General features: G+C 42.7%; 1 protein-coding gene across 3 annotated transcripts in view; it reads right to left on the minus strand.

Annotated features, from left to right (window-relative positions):
* The window catches only part of LOC147726109 (uncharacterized), a 263,025-nt gene extending 241,276 nt beyond the window's left edge, over positions 1-21,749 (minus strand). For 2 of the 3 annotated variants that reach the window (XM_086960215.1, XM_086960214.1), the window contains exon 1: positions 20,612-21,749. In XM_086960215.1, the coding sequence (XP_086816341.1) occupies positions 20,612-20,672 (61 nt within the window). In that variant the 5' untranslated portion in view covers positions 20,673-21,749. The remainder of the gene's footprint in view (positions 1-20,611) is intronic. The other variant, XM_086960216.1, reaches the window with a different exon arrangement.
* Between the last annotated feature and the right edge of the window lie 2,109 nt (positions 21,750-23,858).

Here is a 23,858-nt window from a genome sequence, read left to right on the forward strand (position 1 = left end):
TGACAGTTGTTTGTGTCAGTAGGCCAGATTAACCACTTTTTCCAATCAGGATGTTTTCTGTTAAAATGTAAAATTTGTGATACGTCTAACTCAATATCTGCAGTTGAATTTCCAGGTATTGGCTTTGGAATAGACAGTGTTTTAAGGTCTTTGATCTTAGCTAGGCCAAGACAGGATGTTTGGTGTATTGTGTCATTTAAAAACATCATTTGTTCTGGTATCATGCAGGTTCTGAATAGTGCTTCAAGGCCTTGTACCTGCCAATCTTTTGTACCCCAAATTGTTTTCGTTTCAATATTATTTTTCCAATAATCAAAACCAAATGTCATCATTTTGTCATAAAATGCTTCTGAATATATCAATTTAGAATTTGTCAGCATTGTTTTCATTCCTGTTTTATCTAACAGTTTGTAATAAAACGTTTCTGCATCACTAGTGTTAAACCCTGAGAAGTATTTGAATTTCTCAAAAAATGCTTTAGAACTGCTTTTAGGTGGTGTAGCACAATGTTCCCATTGATTATACATAAAAACATTTCTAGGCTGTGCAGATTTATGCAAGTAGTGATCACCATAATGTGTGTAACAGAATAGCTGCTCATAACTAGATGAACCTTGTAAATAATCATGATCTGTGAATCTAGCTGACATTACTAAATCAGACATCATGTCATTAATACTGTTAAAGTCCCAATCATCAGAGAATGTACTCGGTTTTACAAAGTCACTTAAGGAAACCTTCAGTTGATGAGGATACTTCAGGATTTTGACCGGACCATATATCTCATAGTTTGATTTCTCCCATACTACCCCACCAGGTATTGGAATTGCTGTGACATTTACTGTTGACAGTTCTCTTTTCTTCACGTGGGATGATCTGTGTGGTTTCAGGACTAGGTTGATGTTCTGACTTGCTGTGTCCATTCAATTGTAATAAACTTTCCTAAAATTAAAACTAAAATTAGGCATAGTAGGAGTATGAATACCCCTGAAATAATCCAATGCTCAATCAACGGTGAATCCAGATATAATTCTTTGATTTGTTGAAGGAGTCCTGTTGTATTTTCTTTAGAATACTTTTTTGTTTCTGGCATCACTTCGGGGTCGTTTTGATCTTCAGAGAAGTTGTCGAAGTTGATGAAATAACCAGAGGCAGTTCTGTCAATTGTTGGGATTGTTCTTTCAATCTGTATTTCGGTAGCATTTTCTGATGCCACATTGTTGTAGACTGGTGTTGTTTCTTGACGAACCGTTTCAATCTGTGTCTCAAGAGGCACGAGTTCCATGGCATTATTGCATAGTCCTTCACTGTGCACTGCAGGCTGATCGAATGTGATTAGTCTTTCAGTTTGAACCTCTTGGATTGTTGCAAGTTTGGGTATTCTGTTGTTTCTTGGGAGTCCACTGGGCCTACTGTTGATTATAGGCCACATGCTTGTGGTTTTACCAGGTCGATGGACACGACTCTGTTCTCCTTTTTACCAGCAAGGGGCGGTACTACTACTGATCTTGTTCCGGTGACTTCCAAGACAGGTACTGCTTTTCTGTAAAAAGGCCCAAATTCCTTCTTCACCGCGATCTTTTCTCTGACTAGATCCCCAATCTTTGGAATCCAGACAGGCCTTGCTGGGGCTGTTGCTTGTAGTGCCTCGTCAGTGGTATCTGGCTGTTGCTTTAACTTTATGTTGCTTAAGGATTTTCTTGTTTCATTCAGTTCCTGTAAAACAGCCAAACGATCTTTGATGTCAAAGTCTGTTGTTTTTTCTTGTACCACTGACATCTGACTATCGAGGTCCTGAATGTTCATTCTAATTCCGAACAATAGTTCGTATGGGCTGAAGCCTTTTAGAGAATTTATTGGCAAGTTATTAAGACTAGTCTGGACACTTATTAAATGTTTGACCCACCCAGCGCCTGAACCTAATACCTTCGCTGTTATAGATCGCTTTATGTCCCGGTTTTTTCTTTCAACCACACTATTCCCTTCGGGGTGCGACGGACAAGAATACCGCAACCCAATTCCCATGCTGGCCATGGCCTCCCTATAAGCTCGAGAGCTAAAAGCAGGACCCTGGTCAGAATGGAACGTGGTAATTGCGTATGTGCCGATAAAGACTGGCAAATCTTTTATAACCGTTCTAGCGTCAGCCGAGCGCTGGGGCCACATCCATATGAACCTCGTACAGGAATCCACTGATACCATGATATATCTATAGTTGCCGTCCCTTTGTAGGGGACCACAGTGGTCCAGGTAAACACATGCAAATGGTTTATCCGAGATAAGAAGGGGTGTCTGCGCTGGTCGTTTTACTGTTGATACTTTTATCCTTTGGCATATGTCGCATTCTAATACATACTTTTTAGTTTGTATTCTCAAGCGAGGCCACCAATATCTCTGTTTTAATAGTGATATTGTTGCGGAAACGCCAGCGTGTGCAGAAGCAAGCCCTTCGTGTGCCGCTTTGATTAGTCCTAACCTGTGTTCCCTGTTTGGAATTACTCTATCCCCCACTCCAGGGATTCGAGCAAAAGGAACATTATTCGTATCTGTTAAGTACAAGTACTTTTCAGGAAAGCCTTTTGGGAGTGTTTTCTTATCATTTTTTACTGACGCACTGACAGCTTGTAGAATATCGCTGTCTATTTTTGTTTGTGACCGAGTTATCGCAGCTACGGAAGCCGTTTGCACAGCTGCCTTCGCGGCTTCATCAGCCAATGAATTCCCTGCAACGTGAACGCCATCACGTTGATGACTCAGAGTGTGTATCACGTGAGTCTTTTGTAGTTCTTTTTGCAAAAGAACTACCTGTTCCCAAAGCATTTTATGCATTATTGTGCCACCTTTTGCATCTTTGAAACCGTTTTCCACCCAATTCTGCAAGTATTCATTATAAGATTGTACGCAATAAAAAGAATCGCACACTATTAGTGTGGGGAATTCGCGATCGGTATTTTCTAGCGCCATCTTAAATGCTACTAATTCAGCTCGTTGAGCCGAGCAATCTCCTAGAGATTGTGTTTTGGTGACCATTGGTCTAAATTTACCTTTGTGCCAGCGACCTTTAACAATCGCGCACGCAGCACTGTAAGCTTGCTTACCCCCAACTGCGGGTTGTGCTGATCCGTCAGTATATATAATACTTCCGTATTCTTCGAGAGGCAGGATTTCAATTGGCAGAGGACATTCATATTCATATTGTAAAAATTCCTGTGTTTTTAAGTTAGGATCAAATTCGTAAACTACGTCTGTTGCAGCAAGATAATTAACCCACTGAATCATTCTCGGATGCAAAGCTTTAGCATTAGGAATGCTTGCTTTAGTTACCGCTTCTAAAGCCGGTATAGGTGTTACGATTATTATTCGTTTACCTTGTGCTAGGAGCCTTTCTTTTGCTACAGCAGTCTAAACCGCAGTTAGAATTTTCTCAGTTGAACTGAATTTTATTTCAGCCTTTGTGTACAAATGTGATTTGTAAGCTATTGGTACCTTTTCTCCCTCATTAGAGGTCAGGTACGTGAATCCGCATCTTCCTGGGATGACTCGGATTACAAGATCACGTGTGTTGTCACGTGTATCTAATTTAGTTTTTGCTAACATGTCTGTTTGCAATGATCTCAAAATTTCTGTGTGTTTTTGAGCCCAATTGATTTGTTTAAAATCAGGTTTAATTAGTTCGTAGAGAGGTTTAACTCTCTCTGCGTAATTTAGTATGTAAGTTCTCCCGAAATTCAGAAAACCTAGAATGGATTGTAAATTCTTCAGCGTTTTTGGAGCTTGGAGTACAGCGCACTTCTCTAAGAAGTTGTCCGCTAGGCTTTTCCCTTCACTTGATAATTCGTACCCTAAAAATAGTACCGTCAGATGGGCAATTCGAGACTTTTTAAAGTTGAATTTGTAACCCTCTGCTGTGAACCCAAGTATAATGGTGTTCACTCTTTTCAAGTGAGTATCCAAGTCGTCGTCTGTGAGATAGATATCATCTACGTTAGATAATGCCTCATCATCATATATTTGTAGTAACTCTGTTACCCTAGCTGAGAATAGTCCTGGGCTGTTCTTGAACCCCTGTGGGAGTCGACAGAATTTTTTCTGCGACCCAAATGCAGAGAAAGCGGTCAAATATCTGCTTTCCGGTGCAATGTTTTGACAAAAGAAACCATTAGATATGTCTAATGTTGTTTTATATTTTTTCCTAACTATGTTATTCATTAGGGCTGCACTATGCGAGTTTTGTACTGCAAAAGTTTTACAACATGCATTAAGGTGTCTGTAATCCAAAACTAGACGATATGAATTGTCTGGCTTGGAGACAGGAAACAAAGGATTGTTCATTTGAGAGGTGCATGTTTCAATCACTCCCTGGTATTCAAGTTGCTCTAAGATCTCCCTGACTTATTTTTTAGCTTCTTGCTTAATGGGATACTGCCGTTGGGCAGTTGGTTCACTTTTTAGTTGGATTTTGTGAGGAGGTGAATCCTCATCACATCCTACATGATTTTTATACAATGCAGGTGCCTGGGCTACTGCCCATTTCCTTGCATAAGTATATTTTTTGTGAATCGGAATGTGATTCGAGAAGGCAGGCATAATCACTTCTTCGCCACGAGGGCACTCCCTGACAATCTCTGGGGGCCAATCTTTTTCAGCTAACAGAATATCATAGCCTTTTGAGAGTTTATCCCAAAATAGACCCCTTATTTTCCTAGTCTTATCACCCTCTATACGCAATGTTATTTCGTATATTTTATGGGGCTCGCTAAGTCTGGTGTCGGCAGTTTCAACCTGAATGTATTCATTCGTGTCCACTGTCTCCAGATGACTCATCAAGATCTTGCGCGCTATACTGATTTCTGATGCACTGTCCAACATTGTCAATGCCCGCTCCCCGTTTTTCAACTGTGTCCTCAGTATTCTCAGCATGGTTGATTACTCTAATACTGGCTACCTTCTTTTTTGAAAATTGAGATTTTTTATTCTGAGCAGGTTCCTTGTCTTTGGACTTGGTGTGCTCTCCTGGGTCTGACCGTCCTCTTCTTTCCGAATTCTGTGGAAAAGATCGAGAGGGACGTGCATCAATACTTTGATATCTATCAGGTTTTTTCAGATTATCCCTATTTCTAAGGTTATATCTTTTCTCAGAGGGCTCCCTCTGGGGAGACTGGTGTTCTCGAGTCGGAGTTCTTTCCCTCCGTCGAGGAGACCTTCCTCTGGACTGGAAAACTTTTTCCTTGGGAGTGGATTGTTTATTTCCATCCCAGCTCTTTTTAGGAGTGTTTGAATTATTTTTAATAAATAATTTTACTAACTCTCTATATGCTTTTGTTAACTCTCCTATGTTAACTAAGAGTTCTTCTTTTGACATTTTTGCGATGTCAGGATGTGGTGTGTAGCTGGCTAGAACCGGCCACGTTGCTCCTGGTCTACCTAGTGGACCGAGCCTGGTAATGTGATCATTATGTTTTAGGGCGCCATTAAACCAGAGCAGGTGCTCTTGAAATTTAAGTGGAATTTCAATCTCCTCGAAAGGAGCGTACTCTTCCGGAGGTTCCTCTATTTTGTAATAGTGAAACTCTTTTGTTGTAGCATTTACCGCTGGAAAGTTTATCCATGAATGAAATAGCTCTGTCTGCCGATATTCGTGAGCCTCTATCACAAATTACTGTACCACCTTGTGGTGTCAGTCCGTTCTCTATAAGTTTTAACGTTATAGATTTTCTTAAGTGGACCGGGATGATAATAGCATCCGGGTCTGTGTGTTCGGGACCCTGCTGAGTCGCATCTGCTGCGGCCCCAGTGGTTCCGTTATTTTCTACTGACATTGTATAAATGCAGGTTTTGCAGAGTTGGTCTCCAAGGAGACAAAGATTAGGTGCACAATATTTTGGAACACTGTATCCTTCAACGTTGAATAAACCAGAGCTTTACATAGGAATCTCTTCCTACTGAGTTCGGGCGGATTTTAACCTTTCACCCACTCCAGACGTCTATTGGAGTATTTACGGGAGAAAGGGGTGTGAAATATGCACGACTGAGTTACTCTAACGTCTTGCGTTAGTTTATCGCCTTACCAAACGTTTGGGCGCCATGTAGTGTAGTTCCTAGTTTCCCACTAGGCCCTGCGCATTGGAATAACATAAACAGTAGTATCAACATAGAAGTGCGGATCTTCCAGGCCTCTACTGACTATGCTAAACTTAATTGGGTGTGTTACCAACTAGCTCAGAGGTCACTGGAAACTTTCTTGACTGAATAGGAAGTGATCAGCTTCCCTGGCACAGACAAGAAGGGATTCAGCTTTCCAACAACCGTGCAACATGCCAACTTTGCTCCTCAGATCAAGAGTCAATCTCTAGGGTCGTGTGAAACAATAGACAGGTATTTCACTCAGTCAGATTAGTGCAGATTATTTTCACAATATGTAGAGAATAGAGAGACGGGCGTTTGTCAATAAAGGGTTAACATTTATTGAACAGTCTTTCTTCTCGTACAAGAGAAATGTATTGCCACAATTGCAAGACTTGTTATTATAAAAAGTACGTACAGTAAGATAAGTATTGCGAAATAATACTGTAAAAGCATTGATATGGTTTCTTAGCCATATAATGGTTTAAAAGTAATAAAACATATATACAGTCATATATACATTAGGCTAAAATACTCAACTGGTGCTTCTAACTACGTCTACCCCAGTGTGCCTGACCTAAGCCTAACACGTGGAAGGGGAGTAAGTAAGTAGCTCTAAGTTAAGTTGGTTTTGCCAAGGTTTGCTTCAAGAATTCTCTTCTAAGGGTTTAGTCAACACCATACCTCTGAATAGAATGATGGAGGTCTGGTATCTCCTTTAGGAGGCACTTGGTATCCCAGTCACCCGCGAGGGCAGACTAGAAACGCTGGAGCTGGATTTCTCAGCAGAAGAAAGGCAGCGTCTCTCTTCAGCGCGTCGGGAGGAGGAGGGGGGACAGCGTCCGCGGGCAGCTTGGCATCTGCTGGGCTCTTCGCAGAGGGACGGCTGTTCAGCTCCTAAGCTCACCACACCATCGTTCGCGCTTTAGCAGCGATAATGGTATCAGTAGCTTCACCACCAAAGGGACAGCAGCAGCATCAGCGTACTGCATACAGCATACAACAGCAATGGGACACCAGCAATTGCTTAAGGCAACGTTGGTAGTATTTATACCTGACAGGTGCCTGGTTTGACGCAAGTTTGCTGGACATAAGACGTCAATTAAAGATGTCACTAGGAAGTGATAGCTATCAGTTGCTCATTAGAGTTCCATTACTAATCAAAACACAGCAAGAGGGGATTTCCAGGTTTGCTGAGCTTTTATCTTGTTGAAGAACTCGGAGTGTTAATCTAGGAATATCAGATAGTGACTTCTGCTCTGTCATTGCACTAATTGGTTGCAAAGGAAGTGGCAGAGAACTATTCTGGAATGTGGCTCTGTTCGTGTGAGGCCAGAGATGACTTTCTGAATATCGCACTTGAACGGTTATGCCAATATAGGGAATAAATGGATTTATAGCCGAATAGGGGCATAAGGTCACAGTATCGATCAGAAACCTAGATAAACACGCAACAGTCTGTCTCATAGTGTGAGACCGAGGAACGATATGGTGCAAAGGTTGCCCACAAGGGTCTTTATCCCGTTCAGGTTGAGGGTTTCTATGAACCCTATTCATGTGAATTTAGCCATGAGGATGGCTTTTACTTCCTTTTTGAATGAGGCATTGAAAGGGTTGAATCTAGTTTCTGGGGGTAAGGGATTCCAAATTCTAGGTGCCATCCCAGAGAAGGTTCGGTTATATGTTTTTTTCCTATTGAATATTTGTGGTTTCAGAAGTAATTTTTCTGCATTTCTTGAGTGTTTGATCCCACCTGAGATCACCAGTTTCTGTGCTAAGTAGCTGGATGCATTGTGATGCATGGCTTTGTACGTCATGCAAGCTATTTTCAGATGAATTCTGGCTTCCAAGGGTAGCCAGTTCAGGGATTGCAGATCCGGGGAAATGTGGGAACTTCGTTTAGAGCTAGTTATGAGTCTTGCTGCTGCATTGATTGAGGCTTGTAATGGAGCCGTCGAAGCTTTGGGTAGACCGCATAGAGAGACACATCTGTATTCTACTCTAGGACTAATTAGAGCTTGTACTGCTTGCTTGAAGTCATTGTGTGGTAGGAAGGGTTTCAGCTTCCGCAGTGTGTTTATTCGAAAGTTTGTTCCCCTTGTAGCACTGCTGATATGTTTTTGCATGTTAAGGTTGCTGTCCAGTGTTATTCCTAGTGGCTTCGCTGAGTCCACAACGGTGGGTTGCACGTTAAGTGCCGTAATGTGTTTGATCCAATCCTGAATTTTGGGGATTTGTGCAGGTGGAGCTATTAGAAGGAATTCAGTCTTTAGGGCATTCAATTTGAGATGATTTTCTGCCAGCCATGCTTGGGTATTTCTAAGCGTTGTATTAAGCAATTTGATGTCCTTTAGGGTGTGGATCTTAAGGTATAGTTGTGTGACGTCTGCAAACTTGTGATATTGCACGTTAGAGATTCGTAAAATTTCAGTGAGTGGCTCCATGCACAGATTAAACAGTGTAGGGGATAGAGAGGACCCTTGTGGGACTCCCAAAGTCACTGGGACTGGCTTGGACAGGGATATATTGACTTTGAATTGTTGTGTCCGATTTTGGAGAAATTAGGTAAACCAACTTAGTACTGTCCCTGATAAACCCATTGTGTGTTCCAGGTTCTCATGTTTGACTGTATCGAAGGCTGAGGAGATGTCTAGAAGGATGAGTAAACAGAAACCCTTTTGATCGAGGATTTGCAGTGCGTCGTCAATTATGTGTGTCATGGCTGATTCGGTGATATGACCTACCCGGAAGCCTGATTGGTGTTTGTTAAGGAGGTCAAAGTGATCGATATGCTTTGTTAGCTGTAGATGCACACATTTTTCCAGGATCTTGGCCAAGGTGGGAATATTGGAAATAAGGCGATTGTTGTTAAGGTCCGTGGGGTCGGCCATGGGCTTCTTTAGTATAAGTGATACATGGCCTACTTTGAAGCAATCTAGAATGCCACCTTGTTGAAGTGAACTGTTTATGATGTTGGACCAGAGAGGTAGAAGCAGAGGAGTAAGGTCTTTGACTGCATTTGGGGAGACGCTGCGCACAATCCGAGTGAGGCTGCTTTTGGGGGCTGGAACGGCTCTAAGGAAGAAGGTAGGAATTACCTGCAGCTGTAACCACAACTCCTTTGCGGGAGAGGCTACGGTCATTTTACACCCAGGCTGCTTGTGGCATTGGTGAATATCGCCACAAGGACCACAAGACCCAGGAGGCACTGGGTCCAATGTTGTGCTGAAGCCCCTCCCACCACCTAGTACTTATTGGTGCTCCTTCCCCCGCGTCGTGGGACGAGACGGGCGAAGCCCGGGCAAAGGGCGGGTCATCTGGGACCATCCAGAGCCAGAGGAGGCCGGGCTGGGCCACCCCCCTAACTCCACCTACATGAGCCAGGACATATAAACAGCTAAGTGTAATGGACATTTGTAAGAACGATACATTATACATGCTAGTTGCAGAGCGGGAGTAACATCTTAAACTGGCACACACTAAGGGGCTCATTATGATCGCGGACGGACTTGAGTCCGTCCGCGACCATCGAGGAGGAGGGAACCTCCGCATGGCCTGCGGAGTTCCCTCCTGTCCAATTTGGATGTGACCGCCACCCTGGCGGTCACATCCTCTATTTTTAACATTGCGGCGGGTGCGGCTTTAAGCTGCACCCGCCGCAATGTTAAAAATGCATACATTGCATTTGTATGCAGAAAGCGGCAGGCACCGTGCGGTGCCTGCCGATTACTGCATACAAATGCAGGGGGGTACCATAGGTACCCCTCATGTCCACCCCCCACCCCCCTTCATCCAGGGGGCCCGCAACGGGCCCCCGCAGTGAAGCTCCGTATGCTTATCCACGGCGGAAAACCCGCAGTGGAAAACATTTCTTTTTGGGCATCCTAATATGGCTGCAGACAGAAACCCACCAGCCATCCCAATGTGGCGGTGGGTCTTTGGTGGGTCCGCTGCGGTTTTTCTGCATCCTCCGGGCCGGCGGTGGCTTCCGCCGTCCCGAAGGATGCATAAAAACCGCAATCCTAATCTGCCCCTAAGTGTGTTCTTTGTCTGGCTGAAATATTATATTGTGATTGTTACTGTTATTATATTCCACTGGTGGTTTAAACAGTGATATCCTTTGAGGCGAACTATCATGGCGCATAAAGTTGGAAAGGGGAAGAAAGCTGTGCCAAACAGAATTGGTGGAACCATTACTGGAACTTTGGACAATTTCATCACAAGGGCTGCAGTCGTGTTAGAACGTGCGATAACAGAAAAAAGATTATCACTAGAACCATCATTAGAAACAATATTTTCTAAAAGATCCTCGCTGGGTACCATCAGGGAAGCTGTAGCCCCGGAGCGGCTACCCGTAGAACAACCCAAGGAGGATTTAACTGGCTGGACACTAGTACACAGTCAGCTGTATCAGATGGGTCCGCCGTTTGTATCGTAACTAACTCTACTACCCCTAGAACAGTAACTGAACAGTAACTGAACACAGATCTAAAAAGGACATAAATGCAATCGCAAAGACTGGGAAAAGAAAACGTGGAGGAGGTGCACATAAGGGAAGATGCACAAAAGTTACCAAAATTACTAACTCAGGGGGGGTCCTGACTAAAGTGACTCAATTAGCCACTAATAATATGCCCCCTAATAAAGATCAAGGAAATCAGATATCTGAGCAGCCACAATGCATGCCACTGGGAGCTCAGAATCCTGATGGCCTCTTGGGACAAATAGAGCATCTCATGAGGTCATTGATGCTACCCTTATTTGAGAGAATAAAAATAATTAATGAAAACATAGGGAAGTTAGAGAGAAATGTTACTGCCAATACGAAAGTATTAAAAAAAGCTGTGGGTCACATATTGGAGTCTGACTGTATAGTTAAAGAAAGAACAGCCTTAGGAACTGGTGGTACCATAGCAGATAGCCCAAAAGAAAAGCGGCCTAGATTATCTAGGCAAATAAAACATACTGAAATTGTTGACATTACATGGATAAAAAAGACAAACCAACATAATAGTAAGGGAGTAGAAGTGTCGCTGTGTGAGGGCAGAAAGGAGCTGATAATTCCAAATTCTGATGGAGGGGCAACTGATATAGGAAAGGAGGTATTGGGCCGAAAGGGTGGGAAGAAGAAACATCCTTGTATTGATTTACCCCCTGAGTTAGCACCGTACACTGTGATATTGTCAGGGGTACCAGAGATCGAACATGATAAATCAGAAAATCACAGGGAACTGAAAAATAAGGTAATCTTCTGGCTTAATTGCAATAGACCACTTCCGGGCCATCTAAATGCAGAAATTCTACATGTCAGAAGGGTGAGTTGGTTGAGCAAGAGACGTAAGGATCAGGGGGGGGGACTGCATAATTGTAAACTTTAGAGATCCTAGGGTGGTGAGGCTCATATGTGATGGAAATGGGTATAGAAGAGAGGGTGGGATCCAAACCCTTGATCTGAGCCACTTCTATCCTCGTCCAGCATTTGGTACCCCTCTATTCTGACGAAACTGGACTGAAATACCACATAGTCGATCAAATATTGCCTACAGGCAAGAGTTTTGTCTCCCCTTGGCCAACCATTTTGAGTCACTCTACGAATTAGAGGGAGTGGATTGACTTGGAAGTAGGGCAAATGTTGTGATTCTAGACCCTTCAAGAGATATTGGAAATATAAAACAGGATAAGGGAACCAATGGAGGTGGTGACAGCAGGGGGGATCTAGGATTAGGTGTAGAGGTCAATAATAAAGATTGTGTCAGTACTACTGTTGACAACAGTAATAATCAGACTATTGAAGCTGTAGTTAATCCAGATACCTTTAAACCCATTATCACGGAGGAAGATATAACTACAGTGAGATCTTGGGCAATTATGTTCTGGAATATTGCGGGCCATAAATCAAACATTTTAAATCCATTATTGTTAGATGCAATTAAAGACCCTTCAGCTCATGGTAGGGCCAAAGGAGATCAGTGTACCTACGTGTCCAATCTGCTAATATGTTGTAAGATTGAGACGGTTGTTAATAATCAGTATTAACATATCATTAGAATTATCATTGACCGAGATATACATCTGGTTGTTGTAAATTTTTACAGCAATGTCTTGGTGGTAGCCTTGGAACAAACATTTGTAAGATTAGGCCAGGATATTAAAACACAGATAGAAGGGAGAGTGAAATCAGTCTGTATATTCTGGGGTGGAGATTTTAATTGTTCCCTGTGTAGATATGGGGAAAAGGGTACATGCGGCTTAATGTTAGATACTTTGACTAGTTTAAGCCATTTTGAGCACACTGCATCTGGGAATCATCTAAATGAGATTATTTTTTCTTGTGACTTGGGTTTCGCAAATAGAATCGGCAGGAGCGAGATCCCTTTTCAGCCAACATTTAATGGCAGGTGTGCAAGTTCCACCATAGATTTTGCATTGATATCAGCCAGATATGGCGAGGAGGTGTTAGCTTTTAAGACTCTGGACAATCCTTTGAGTGACCATTTCCCTTAAGCCTGAAGATCGCTCAACTGGGTAACTACCCCCCAAAAATAGGAGCCCCAACTAAGGAGGCTCAGGATATAACTCTCAATCGGCAGAATGGTTACACACTTAAATGGAGTAAAATAGTACCCGAAGACATCCTGAATAAGGTGATCCAAAAATGTAATTTTAACATTGAAAAATGTCTTGAAGACAATGTGGATGATTCAGTTATCGTGTCCAATTTTAAAATCATGGCAGGAAACATTAAAAATTCCCTATGGGTAGAGACAAAACAAAACAAAAGTACACCGGCCAAGATGGTTTGATACACTCTGTACCAAGAATTGTACTAAGTTGAAGCGTGCACTGACTGCCCCTATAAGAGACAAGAATCTTGTAAGACAATTAAGAAAAGAGTATGAAGGAAACCTCAAGCTGAGGAAAGACACTATCAAAAAGGAGGCTTGGGATGAACTGTGTGAGGCATCACAGAACAAGGATTCTGCTGCCTTTTGGAAAGTGGTAAATGATCCTCTATTTTCTGATAACTCAAAGGCCAGGGTCGAGATAGCGATTTCTGAAACCGAATGGGATAAACATTATGAAGAACTTTATAGTGCTAAGACCAACTATGACCAGGTACCTAATGAAGAGAGGCTGGAGGGAGCAGGGTGACGTTGGAACTGGAGATTACGCTGTGTGAAGTAAACAAGAGTATAAGAGATATTGCTGGAGGCAAAGCTCCTTGCCCTGATGGCGTTCCAGTTGACTTTCATAAAAGCAACATGGATCTATGGGGCTCGTTGCTTACACAACTTTTTAATGCTTCCTGTTCCTATAGGCTACTACCCTCATGGTGTGAATCCATAATAGTTCCTATTTTTAAAAAAGGTGACAGAGTGAGTTGTCACTGCTATCGCCCTATCTCGCTCCTGGACTCTACCATTAAAATATTGGGCAGGGTTATTTTAAACAGATTGCAATTATGGACAGATGAACGGTCGGTATTAAGCGACCTTCAATACGGTTTTAGGAAGGGCCTATGTACCACTGACCAATATCCTAACTTGCACTTATTGCTAGAAAAGTATACAAAAGCGAAGGGTGGCCGTATGTTTTTAACATTCGTGGACTTGACGTCTGCTTTTGATTGTGTCACCCATACTAAGCTTTGGTTGGTCCTTCGGAACCTGGAAGTAGACAAGGACATAATTAATTTCCTTGGGAAATTTACAGGAGGGCCACTGCTCAGGTTAGGTATGGTAAGAGTGGAGAATGCACAGATCCATTCACCGTGTCAAGAGGAGTACGCAAGGTTGCGTCCTCGCCCCGTTTTTATTTACTACTTACATTAATGGTCTGGAAAAAACTCTGTTGGAGGAGGGCAGGGACATGCCACTTGTTGGGAGAAGATCTATCCCTGCTCTCCTATATGTTGACAATGCAGTTTTAATGGCCAGGACACCACTGGCAATGCAAGCGGTGGTCAATTCATTTACAGGTTTTATGACTACACTTGACCTAAAAATTAACTGCACTAAGACCTTTAGTGTGATATGCAGCCAGGGACGGCACCAAAAGGGTAAAATAATACTTATTGGTCCTAAGCTTCTCGAACAGACCCCCACATTTCCATATCTTGGAGTATTGTTTAATGAAGTAGGCCGATGGGGTAACGCAATACAATCGAGGAGATTACTGTTCTGCAAATCTATCACAGCCATGAAAACCTTCAGTAGAATGATGGGCAAAAAAACTATCAGGGAGCTTCTAACTGTGTACAGTGCTACCTGTGTGGCAGTTGCTACATATGGAGCAGGGGTTTGGGGTTATGTAAACACGAAAAAAAAACTACAAGTAGTAGAGAATATCTTCCTATAATCCTTGCTAAGGGTACCTCATAGTGTTTCAACCTTTGTCAGTCATGTTGAGCTAGGGGTAACATATATTGAAGATATTATTAAGGTGGCCCCGGTACTCCTGTGGCACAGGATTTGGTCAAATGAGGAATGTTTAGTTAACTGCTCTATTTTAATGGATGTTATGAGTCTAGAGAATGTCGGGAGGGTGGCCCGGTTAACTTATGTAAGAACGTTCCTTATGAAAATAGGGCATAAGGAATATTATGACGACCCCACAAGAATGTGTGACATATCTGGAAATCACTAAAAAGTGTTTGCATGAGGCATTTGTGCGACTTTAGGACTAACACAGACCTGGCAAAGAAAACTGTGGTCGCACACCAAATGATTTTGACCTCTGCTCACATGCAACCGTACATTACGTTAACCCCTTCCACACTCATGACGAGCTGTGCTCGTCATGGCGTAGCCTCCTAGCACGCTGATGCCGAGCCCAGCTCGTCATGTAAAGTGCATTTCATAAAATCCCAGCGTGCGAGCAGAATAACGCTAGCGCGCATGAGGTTAAAAATGAGCAACTTAAAAAAAAAGGGTTTTATTGACACGCTTCAGGCTAAACCTGTTACATTGATCTATTAGCTTCCCTGTTGTGAATACTTCGACTAAGCAACTAATCAAAAGCCCTTGTGACGATTTTTCAGAACAGTCAGATATTCAAATCCTCTTTTTCTGTAGATTTTACACTATTCCTAGGAAAACATTGATTGTGCCCCTCCTGAAAATTATAGAATGTACACAATGTCGCCCTGCATTTTTACAACTTCAGAAATTGGACAATATTTTAACTGTTGCATATTTGTCTGCTTGTTTTAAGTCTGTTTTTAGATTTCAAAAGACAATTATTTAAATGAATTAAGGAAAATGAATTCATCGTATTTTTTTTAACTATGTGTGCAAATATTTTGCTTTATGATGAATTTTATATTAGTGCACAAATATTTTGTATTATGATGAAATTTTATACGTGTACTTTCATGGTTGTTTTATCTGATAACCGAATAAAATTAAACTTGACTTGACTGCATTTGCAGAAAGCGGGTCAGTGAAGTGATTGGCCGGGTTCAGAGTACTGAGAATTTTGCCAATATTTTCTTCCGAGTAGGTAGTAAATGAGGACCAGGCTGCCTCGTTTTTCCGGTTAGGCTTTGATGTGAGTTGGCATGGTGCAATTGGGAGTGCTGTTTTTTTTTTGGATGCGGTCTCGCGTGTAAGGCTAGATCAATTAAGAGGTCGTTCTTGATGGTGTCAGTCTTCAGAGTGAAGAAGGTGTAGAACTCTTGGCAGTTTGGCTGCCGAACACGTTATGTCTTGTGGACGATGAAGAGCCACCTTCGATTGGGATTTGATAAGTTTGAAAAGTTTTTGGGGACGATTTTTTGCCTGGTCAAGTTGGAGGCTGAAAAAGTCGGCTTTGGTATGCTTGATCTTTCGGAAGTATGCATTTCTCTGTTCTGAGAATCTTGAGGTGATTGGCGTATGGTATCGATCTCTAAGCATGTTCCGAAGTTCTGAGTGAACGCCTATCCTCATTGAGTGTTCCGTTGTACCAGGGTTTGGAATCTTTTATCGAGGGTCTTTTTAATTGAAGAGGTGCTACCTCATTTATTATCGAGGTCATGGTAGAGAGGTAATGATTGGTGAGATAATGTACATTGGAAGACCCGGCAGGGGGTAACAGTCGGTTGTAACAGGAGGATGGCAGAGTGTTGGGGTTGATTTTTTTCAGGTCTCTTTTCCACACTTTTGGTCTTGTGGATTGAGCTGAGGTCAGTTTCACAGTTTCCTTAATGGCGAAGTTGATAATGTGATGGTGTGACCAATCACACGGTTGGATCGACTCTAGTTGAATGGAGTCTCTTTTAGAGATTATTAGGTCCAGGATCTAACCTTTATCGTGAGTGGGGAGTTGCAGAAGTGGGTTAGGTCTAGATCAACTAGGAAGTTCTTGAGACTGTTAACCACTGTATCATTGTGATCATCCCAGTAGAGATTGAAGTCTCCAAGGAATATTTGAATTTTTTGTCGCCCCGTGTTTGAGGATACCAGGTCCATGAGGTGTTCGGTGAAAGTGAGGTTCCCAACTGGCGGGTGATAGATGATGTGCAGAGAGCAGATGGGTTTGTCATTACTGGTGATGTCAAGACATATGTATTCACAGGACAGAAATACATATGTCTTGAAATGGCTCTATTTACTGAAATATTACTATGATGTAGGCAGGCGATACCTCCCACCGACTGATCAGTTCTGTCTAGTCTGATGATGTTGTAATTAGGTGGTACAAGAATGTCAATGATTGGTGTGGAGGATTCCTTTAGCCAGGTTTCGGTTAGTATTATCATGTCTGGTTCTTGAGTGAGGATAAGATCGGCTATGTCTGCTGCATATCTAGAGGGCGATCTTCAGTTTAGGAGTATACATTTAAGTTTGGGTGAGATGAGGTTTGAGGAAGGTTCCTGGGTGATTGGGATTCTTCTGAGGTTACAGGCTGTGATTCCTCTAGTGTTTGATTTAGTGGTTCTATGCGGTTTAGGGGGGATAGTAGGGATCAGCGATGAGGCTGGAATGAGGGGTTTCATGGGGGTAGGATCATAGGAACGCACCAGAGAGTAAATCATTCTCCGAGATAGGATTGTAGCTTCTGATTGGTCGGGATGAATTATTATAGGAGGGGATTGAGGGCCAGATGGGGCGATGGAGATTCGCGTTGGTTGTTAATTGGTTCCTTGACCCGCTAGATTTGAGGTGTCTTGTGACTCGAGCTCCCGAAGATTGTCTCGAGAAACGATCATTGAGAGCTTGGAATTCTTCTTTTATTTGATTTAATGATATCATTCATAAAGTTTGGAGTTTTGTGCGGGTACGGGAGGGGTATGTGGCTGTGTTATGGGCGTGGATGTAGATGCATGCAATGAAGTCTGGCCTGGAGTGAGGTTTGTGGCGGGTGTGAGTGGGGTTAGTAGGGGTGTGAATGTGTGAGGTGAGTGGGCTGTCGGGTGGATACAGGTGGGGTGTGGGGCTTGCGATGGGTGTCATGCATGCAATGAAGTCTGGTTTGGTATGTGGTTTGGGGAAACTGTGCAAGGGGATGGTGGGGGTGCTGCGGGTGTGAGTATGTGTGATGGGTGGGCTGTGGGGGTGGATGGCTGGGATGTTGGTGTGGGAAGAGTTGTGGATGTGGGACGGTGGACTGTGGTGGTGGATGGGTGGGATGTAGATTTAAGCAGGGAACTTGGGGCCACAGGAGTTATCGGAGAGTCGCATGTGTTCTATGTGGTAGTGGGGTGTCTTATGATGTCTCAACATCTGAAATACCGGTGATGGTCTAGGTTGGGGGGAGTGCTCACTATGAGTGTCAATGCTCAGCAAGGTTGAAGAGGCCTGAGTGTTAGTGATGGAAGGTAGGTTGTTAGCCAGAGGGGCCTCTGGTATTGTAGGTAAGGGGTGTTCAATATTTACTGGGGGTGCATAGGAAGCTGTAGCTATGTAGGCGAGTTATGTGGATTTCGGGCGTAAGAGTGATGGAATGTGTCGCCATTGAGATCATTGGAGTGTGTAGTGGAGATAAGGGGTTGTCTGGTGGGTTTGGTGTGGTGGTTTGAGGTGTGTTAGCACTATTGATCAAGTCTTCAGATTTATGTGTATATGCTTTAAATATTTGTAGATTTAAAGGCTGCGTTCGATTTGGTACCCAGGAACTTGGTATGGGCTTCCCTGAAAAATCTGGGGGTGCCTCTTGAACTGCTTGGCCAAATAATTAGGCTCCATGAAGGGAATTATGCCAAAGTAAGATGGGGGCCGAGGGGTGAACTTACCAAGGAAATGCCTGTAAAACGGGGAGTGTGACAAGGGTGCTTATTGGCACCCACTTTGTTCTCCCTCTTTGTAAATGACATCCCTCAGTATTTGGAAGGTTGCAAAAACGACTCACTTAGGTTGGGTGGCGAAGTAATACCAGCGTTACCTTTCGCTGATGACACTATCTTAATTTCGCAAACCCCTAGGGGACTTCAAAACCTGATGAACTTTTTCCAGTCGTATTGCACCAAGAAGGACCTCGAAATAAGTTCCAACAAGACAAAATGCATGTCTAATAATCCTCATAGGTCTTTTAAAAAGATGTTGGAGCTAAACCACCAGAGATTAGAGCACGTACATAGTTTGAATTATTTAGGCATCACACTAGATACAAAATTGACCTGGAAGCCACAACTGGAAAAAACTAGAATAATCCTGCTCCAAAATTCTACTCCCATTCTAAAAAAGCATGGGGGGAGTACTACAAAGGCAGTGTCTCCTGCCATGGAGGTTTTTAAATTTAAGGCAAATCAGCCGCCTTGTATGGAGCAGAAATAAGGGGGCCTTATTGCAAACTAAATTTTCAAGTTGGAGAAAATAATTTCTTCCGGAAACTATTATCTCTACCGTGCAGGACACCTTTGATTCCAGTTGTTATGGATCTAAATTTTAAGCGAACTGATAATCACGCTTTGTTACGTCCCATCTTATTTTGGGTAAGAGTATGGTCAACATCGGAGCTTTTATATTACAAAGAAGGCCTTCAGGAGGTTTTGAACACTGGACTATTTAAAGCTGTTCCATGGTTCAAACACGTGTCAACTTGGTTGGAAAAGATAGGGTTACTCCATTCCTGGGAGGAGACTTCAGAGTTGACCATAGCATGTAGCAAGATAGTAAAGACATCATTTTGGGCTTATATTAATGATAACTTGTTACATGTTTCTAGTCTGGGCTCTCTAACATCAACATTCCTCCTATTTAAAGACACAGCTCAGTTTGAACCATTTCTGGTATGCCCCCAAATTGCGAAATCCTTGTATCTGAAATTTAGATATGGGGTTTTACAAACAAATGCCAACAAATCTAGATGGGGTAGTAATCGTGATGATAAAGATAATAAGTACATGTTATAAGTGCATGTTATGCACAAATGAGGTCAAGGAAGATGGCTTACACATATTATTTTTCTGCCCTCGATATGACACTCCGAGGAAAAAATGGATCAAACCTCTCTGCAATAATATGAACATTAGACACTGCAGAGAGGCTGAGCGTATATTGAGGACGGTTACTACACAATTGGTGGTTTTTGGTGTAAGCAGAGTTCTATTTATTGTGAATACCATAAGAGAAAAAAAATGGTTTGAAATTGTAATAGTCTAAATTGTACCTTTTTAGTTAACCTTTTATATACCCTGTACTTGCACTTTATTAATTGTGATAACACAGTGATGAATTGTTCTCTCTTCAATGTACATACTTGGTGGGGATATCAAATAATGTTCATGATGTAATTGTAAGGAAGGCGACTGAAGAATTTTAAAAAGTTTTTATTCTGCCTACTTTTATTGTTTGTAAAAACGTTATATTGTATTTTTGCAGCTATTTAGCTTTCTTAACTTGTGTATTTAGAATGGATCATGTAGTCGTGTCAAGTGCCCCACCATGTGCTAAAATCAACTGTTCGACAAAATGTACAATGGGAATGTTTTTTTTTATAAGTGCTCTTATGGTCTAAAAGGCCGAAATAAAGTTTAATTGAATTGAACAGGGGACATTGATTGGCATTTACTGTTTCATGCGGATTAAACGTCTGCTTTTTGTGCATTAAACACCAAAATCTACATTTTAATCCCCACAAACTCATAACAGGTGTTATTTATCGAGTGCAAAAAATAGCACCTAGACTTGTAATTAGGTCTTTCCTGATTGAAAAATGCATAATAAATTAACTTTTTCAGTTCTTTATTTGCTTTAGAAACGTGATCTCGATTGGTTTTCCTTTTTACAGATGTTTATTTAACTAATCTCTTGCTTGACCTCCTCCTATTGTATTTCCTAATGTGTACTTTAAAGCGTTCTGATGCTCGAGTATTATTTGCTCTTTATAAAACTGTACATAAATGAGCTGCTTAGATGCACTGGGTGTCATTAGGGACCTGGTATTCATCACAGACACGCCTACGTGTTTTACTTCTTCATGTTACATATTTGAATTATGCACAATAGCACACATACACGAAAAATACTCAAAAAAGAAACTACAAACAGATCAGTTGAGTTCTCACCTGTTGAGAAGATGAAAACCAAAGCAATGAGTAGTGCGATCCATTGTGGTATTCTTCTCATTCTGCAGCTCCTCTGCTCCTCCCTTGATGGTGAATATTTTCTGTATTTCAGCCTCTCCACTGGTCTGCAGGGCAGGGGTTCTGCCCCTCAGGGTTGGTCCAGGGATCTGCTGGCCCCAGTCTGAAGCGTCCCCAGAGGTCACTGCGTCTCCAGGGCCTGAGCTGACCCTGAACCGAGGGTGAGCTGAGCCTGGACACCAGGGGGGCGTCTCTCGGCAGGAACAGAAACCAGGGATAACCAGGAACACACCCAAGGACAGGCAGAAATGTGTCACTGATCGCTGCCTTCAGCAAACATAACTGACCAACCTCACACCAGGTCAGAACGGGCTCCGCTGCAGATCTGTGTCTGTGTCTGTGCTGCAGCTCCGTCTTCAGTGCTGTCCGTTGTGGGTCTGTGCTGCAGATCTGTGTTCGGTGCTGTCCCTTGTGTGTCTGTGCTGCAGCTCTGTTTCAATGCTGTCCCTTGTGTGTCTGTGCTGCAGGTCTGTCTTCAGTGCTGTCTGTTGTGGGTCTGTGCTGCAGATCAGTTTTCTGTGCTGTCCCTTGTGTATCTGTGCTGCAGCTTTGTGTTCAGTGCTGTCCCTTGTGTGTCTGTGCTGCAGGTCTGTCTTCAGTGCTGTCCGTTGTGGGTCTGTGGTGCAGATCTGTGTTCAGTGCTGTCCGTTGTGTGTCTGTGCTGCAGCTCTGTGTTCAGTGCTGTCCCTTGTGTGTCTGTGCTGCAGCTCTGTGTTCAGTGCTGTCCCTTGTGTGTCTGTGCTGCAGGCCTGTCTTCAGTGCTTTCCGTTGTTGGTCTGTGCTGCAGATCTGTGTTCAGTGCTGTCCCTTGTGTGTCTGTGCTGCAGATCTGTGTTCAGTGCTGTCCCTTGTGTGTCTGTACTGCAGGTCTGTCTTCAGTACTGTCTGTTGTGGGTCTGTGCTGCAACTCTGTCTTCAGTGCTGTCCCTTGTGGGTCTGTGCTGCAGATCTGTGTTCAGTGCTGTCCCTTGTGTGTCTGTACTGCAGGTCTGTCTTCAGTACTGTCTGTTGTGGGTCTCTGCTGCAGGTCTGTGATCGGTGCTGTCTGATGTGTGTCTGTGCAGCAATCAGGGCGGATGTGACAGGCTTGCTCCTGTGAAAGAGGAAGTTCCCAGCTCCTGTCTGTCCGACAGCCACACTTCTGCCCTCTGTTACTTCTTCATTTGTGACGCTGACAGAGAGTGGCAGCTGGGAGGAGGTGGTACATCCAGCAAAAGAGAAGTAGCAAAGCTTCAAGGCCCCAGCTATCAACGGTGCAGGAGAAGTTTCCCACAAAAAACTAAAATCTTGTTTGTCATCAATTATATCATTTGAGATGTCGAGTGATGTAATCTGTGAGGTCATAAGCAGTGCACGATGGACCCAAGTTACAGTTAGAGCGCTAAACTATAAGAGATGAATTTGAGTGTTGTTGTTTTTTTTTTTTTTTACATTGGTTCTTATCTCATTTCAACACGTAACTATAACTGTAATCATTGTGTTTTTTTATTTTGTTTTTTTCAACCTATATTATGATATTATCACCAGACTTAACTACATCAGAATAACCTTTGCTTTTTCAGTGAATTTCTGTGGTTTTTGATCACATTCAAATTTAAGCACATAGGAAGCTGGCTCTCTATACAGTGTGCTAAAAAGATGATAGATCAGCTTTATATATATTGTTATGGGTACCCCTTGATAAAAACCAATAGACCCAATTTTTATTTCTTGGTGCCTGTTTGACAAAGTCAGTAAGTTTGCCTGAGTGAGGCTAGGACCCGCCAGACCCACAACATGCTGCACATGTCAGAAATCCATGCATAGTGTGGGTTTGGCAGCCTGGGATGGGTTGGATGCAGGGCCTGCTGCCGTTGTGGAGTTGGCTTCAGGAATGGTAATATAACATTACTTTCCGTAAAACAAAAATGGAAATTCACTCAAAAAATCAAAGAATAAAGTGACATTATAGTTAGGAGTTGTAATTATGTCTTACTTTACATGGAAAAGACCTTGTAAATTAACTGACAAAAAACAAATGTCAAAGTGATGTTATAGCTATATGGAAATGTATGTTAAAACATACAGCTTTAAATTAACAAAACCACTGAAATTCACCAGTTATAGTTATCTAAGGTGCCTGAACAAATTTACACTAAATCTCTAAAATCAGGATTTTACCTCAAATGAATCAAAATAATTTTTATTACATAGTTAATTAAAAAAAATTGCAAAACAACACACATAATATTAAAATGTAGGAAATGGGGGTTCTGGTTTGCAGAGGTATGCACAGTGTCCAGGCAGGATTCACAATCCTAGCCAGTGTAAGCAAGATACACACTAAAAGATCAAATGTTCTGACCATCTGGTAGCTTGGCACAGAGCAAAAGCGACAAGGTCCTAGGATGCTTGTTTCCGGTCCAGTCTGGAGAGTTCAAGCTTGACTGCTCAAATTGAGAGGAAAGTCAAGAATAATTTGCAAAAAGCTGGGTACCAATTGCAAAGGTGTAGTGAGCAAAAGAACTATGGATTCAGGCTCATATCTCTGTAATAGGGGTGAGTGTTTGACATTGTTCAGCATTCCGTTAATCATTTGTTCTCTTTGCATTTGTTGCCCTTGGATGCGAATGCCCAGACATGGGTTATGCCCTCACCATGACCCTAGAGTCAACATATCCTGGCTGATGAGGAGTGATACTCAGAAAATGGTCTTAGGATGCTTGTATCCAGTGTGGGGAGGACCTGGCCTGGCAGTATGGACTGGAAAGTTCCCATGGGGGGCAGGGTCAAGACTGATTTGCACATGACTGGGTCCAAACTGGGATGGCGTGGCGAGCTAAAAAACAATGGATTTAGGCCCAGATCTATGTACTGGGGGTGAATGTTTGACGTTGTTCAGCATTCTACCCATCATTTGTTATTTTTGCTTTTGTCGCCCTGATGGGTATGCCCAGATGTGGGCCCTGTGCTCACCATGTCAAGGTTTCCTGGCTAATGAGTGGTGATACCCCGAAACCAGTCCTAGGATGCTTGTTTCTGGTCTTGGGAGGACCTCACCTGGCAGTTTGAGATGAATTGTTCCCATGTGCAGCAGGGTCAAGACTAATTTGTATATGGTATAATGTGAGGAGCAAAATAATGATGGATTTAGGCCCAGATATTTGTACTTGCAGTGAGTGGTTGACAT

The sequence above is a fragment of the Lissotriton vulgaris genome, chromosome 3_1 (genome assembly GCF_964263255.1).
Source record: "Lissotriton vulgaris chromosome 3_1, aLisVul1.2, whole genome shotgun sequence".
NCBI classification, from domain to species: Eukaryota; Metazoa; Chordata; class Amphibia; order Caudata; family Salamandridae; genus Lissotriton; species Lissotriton vulgaris.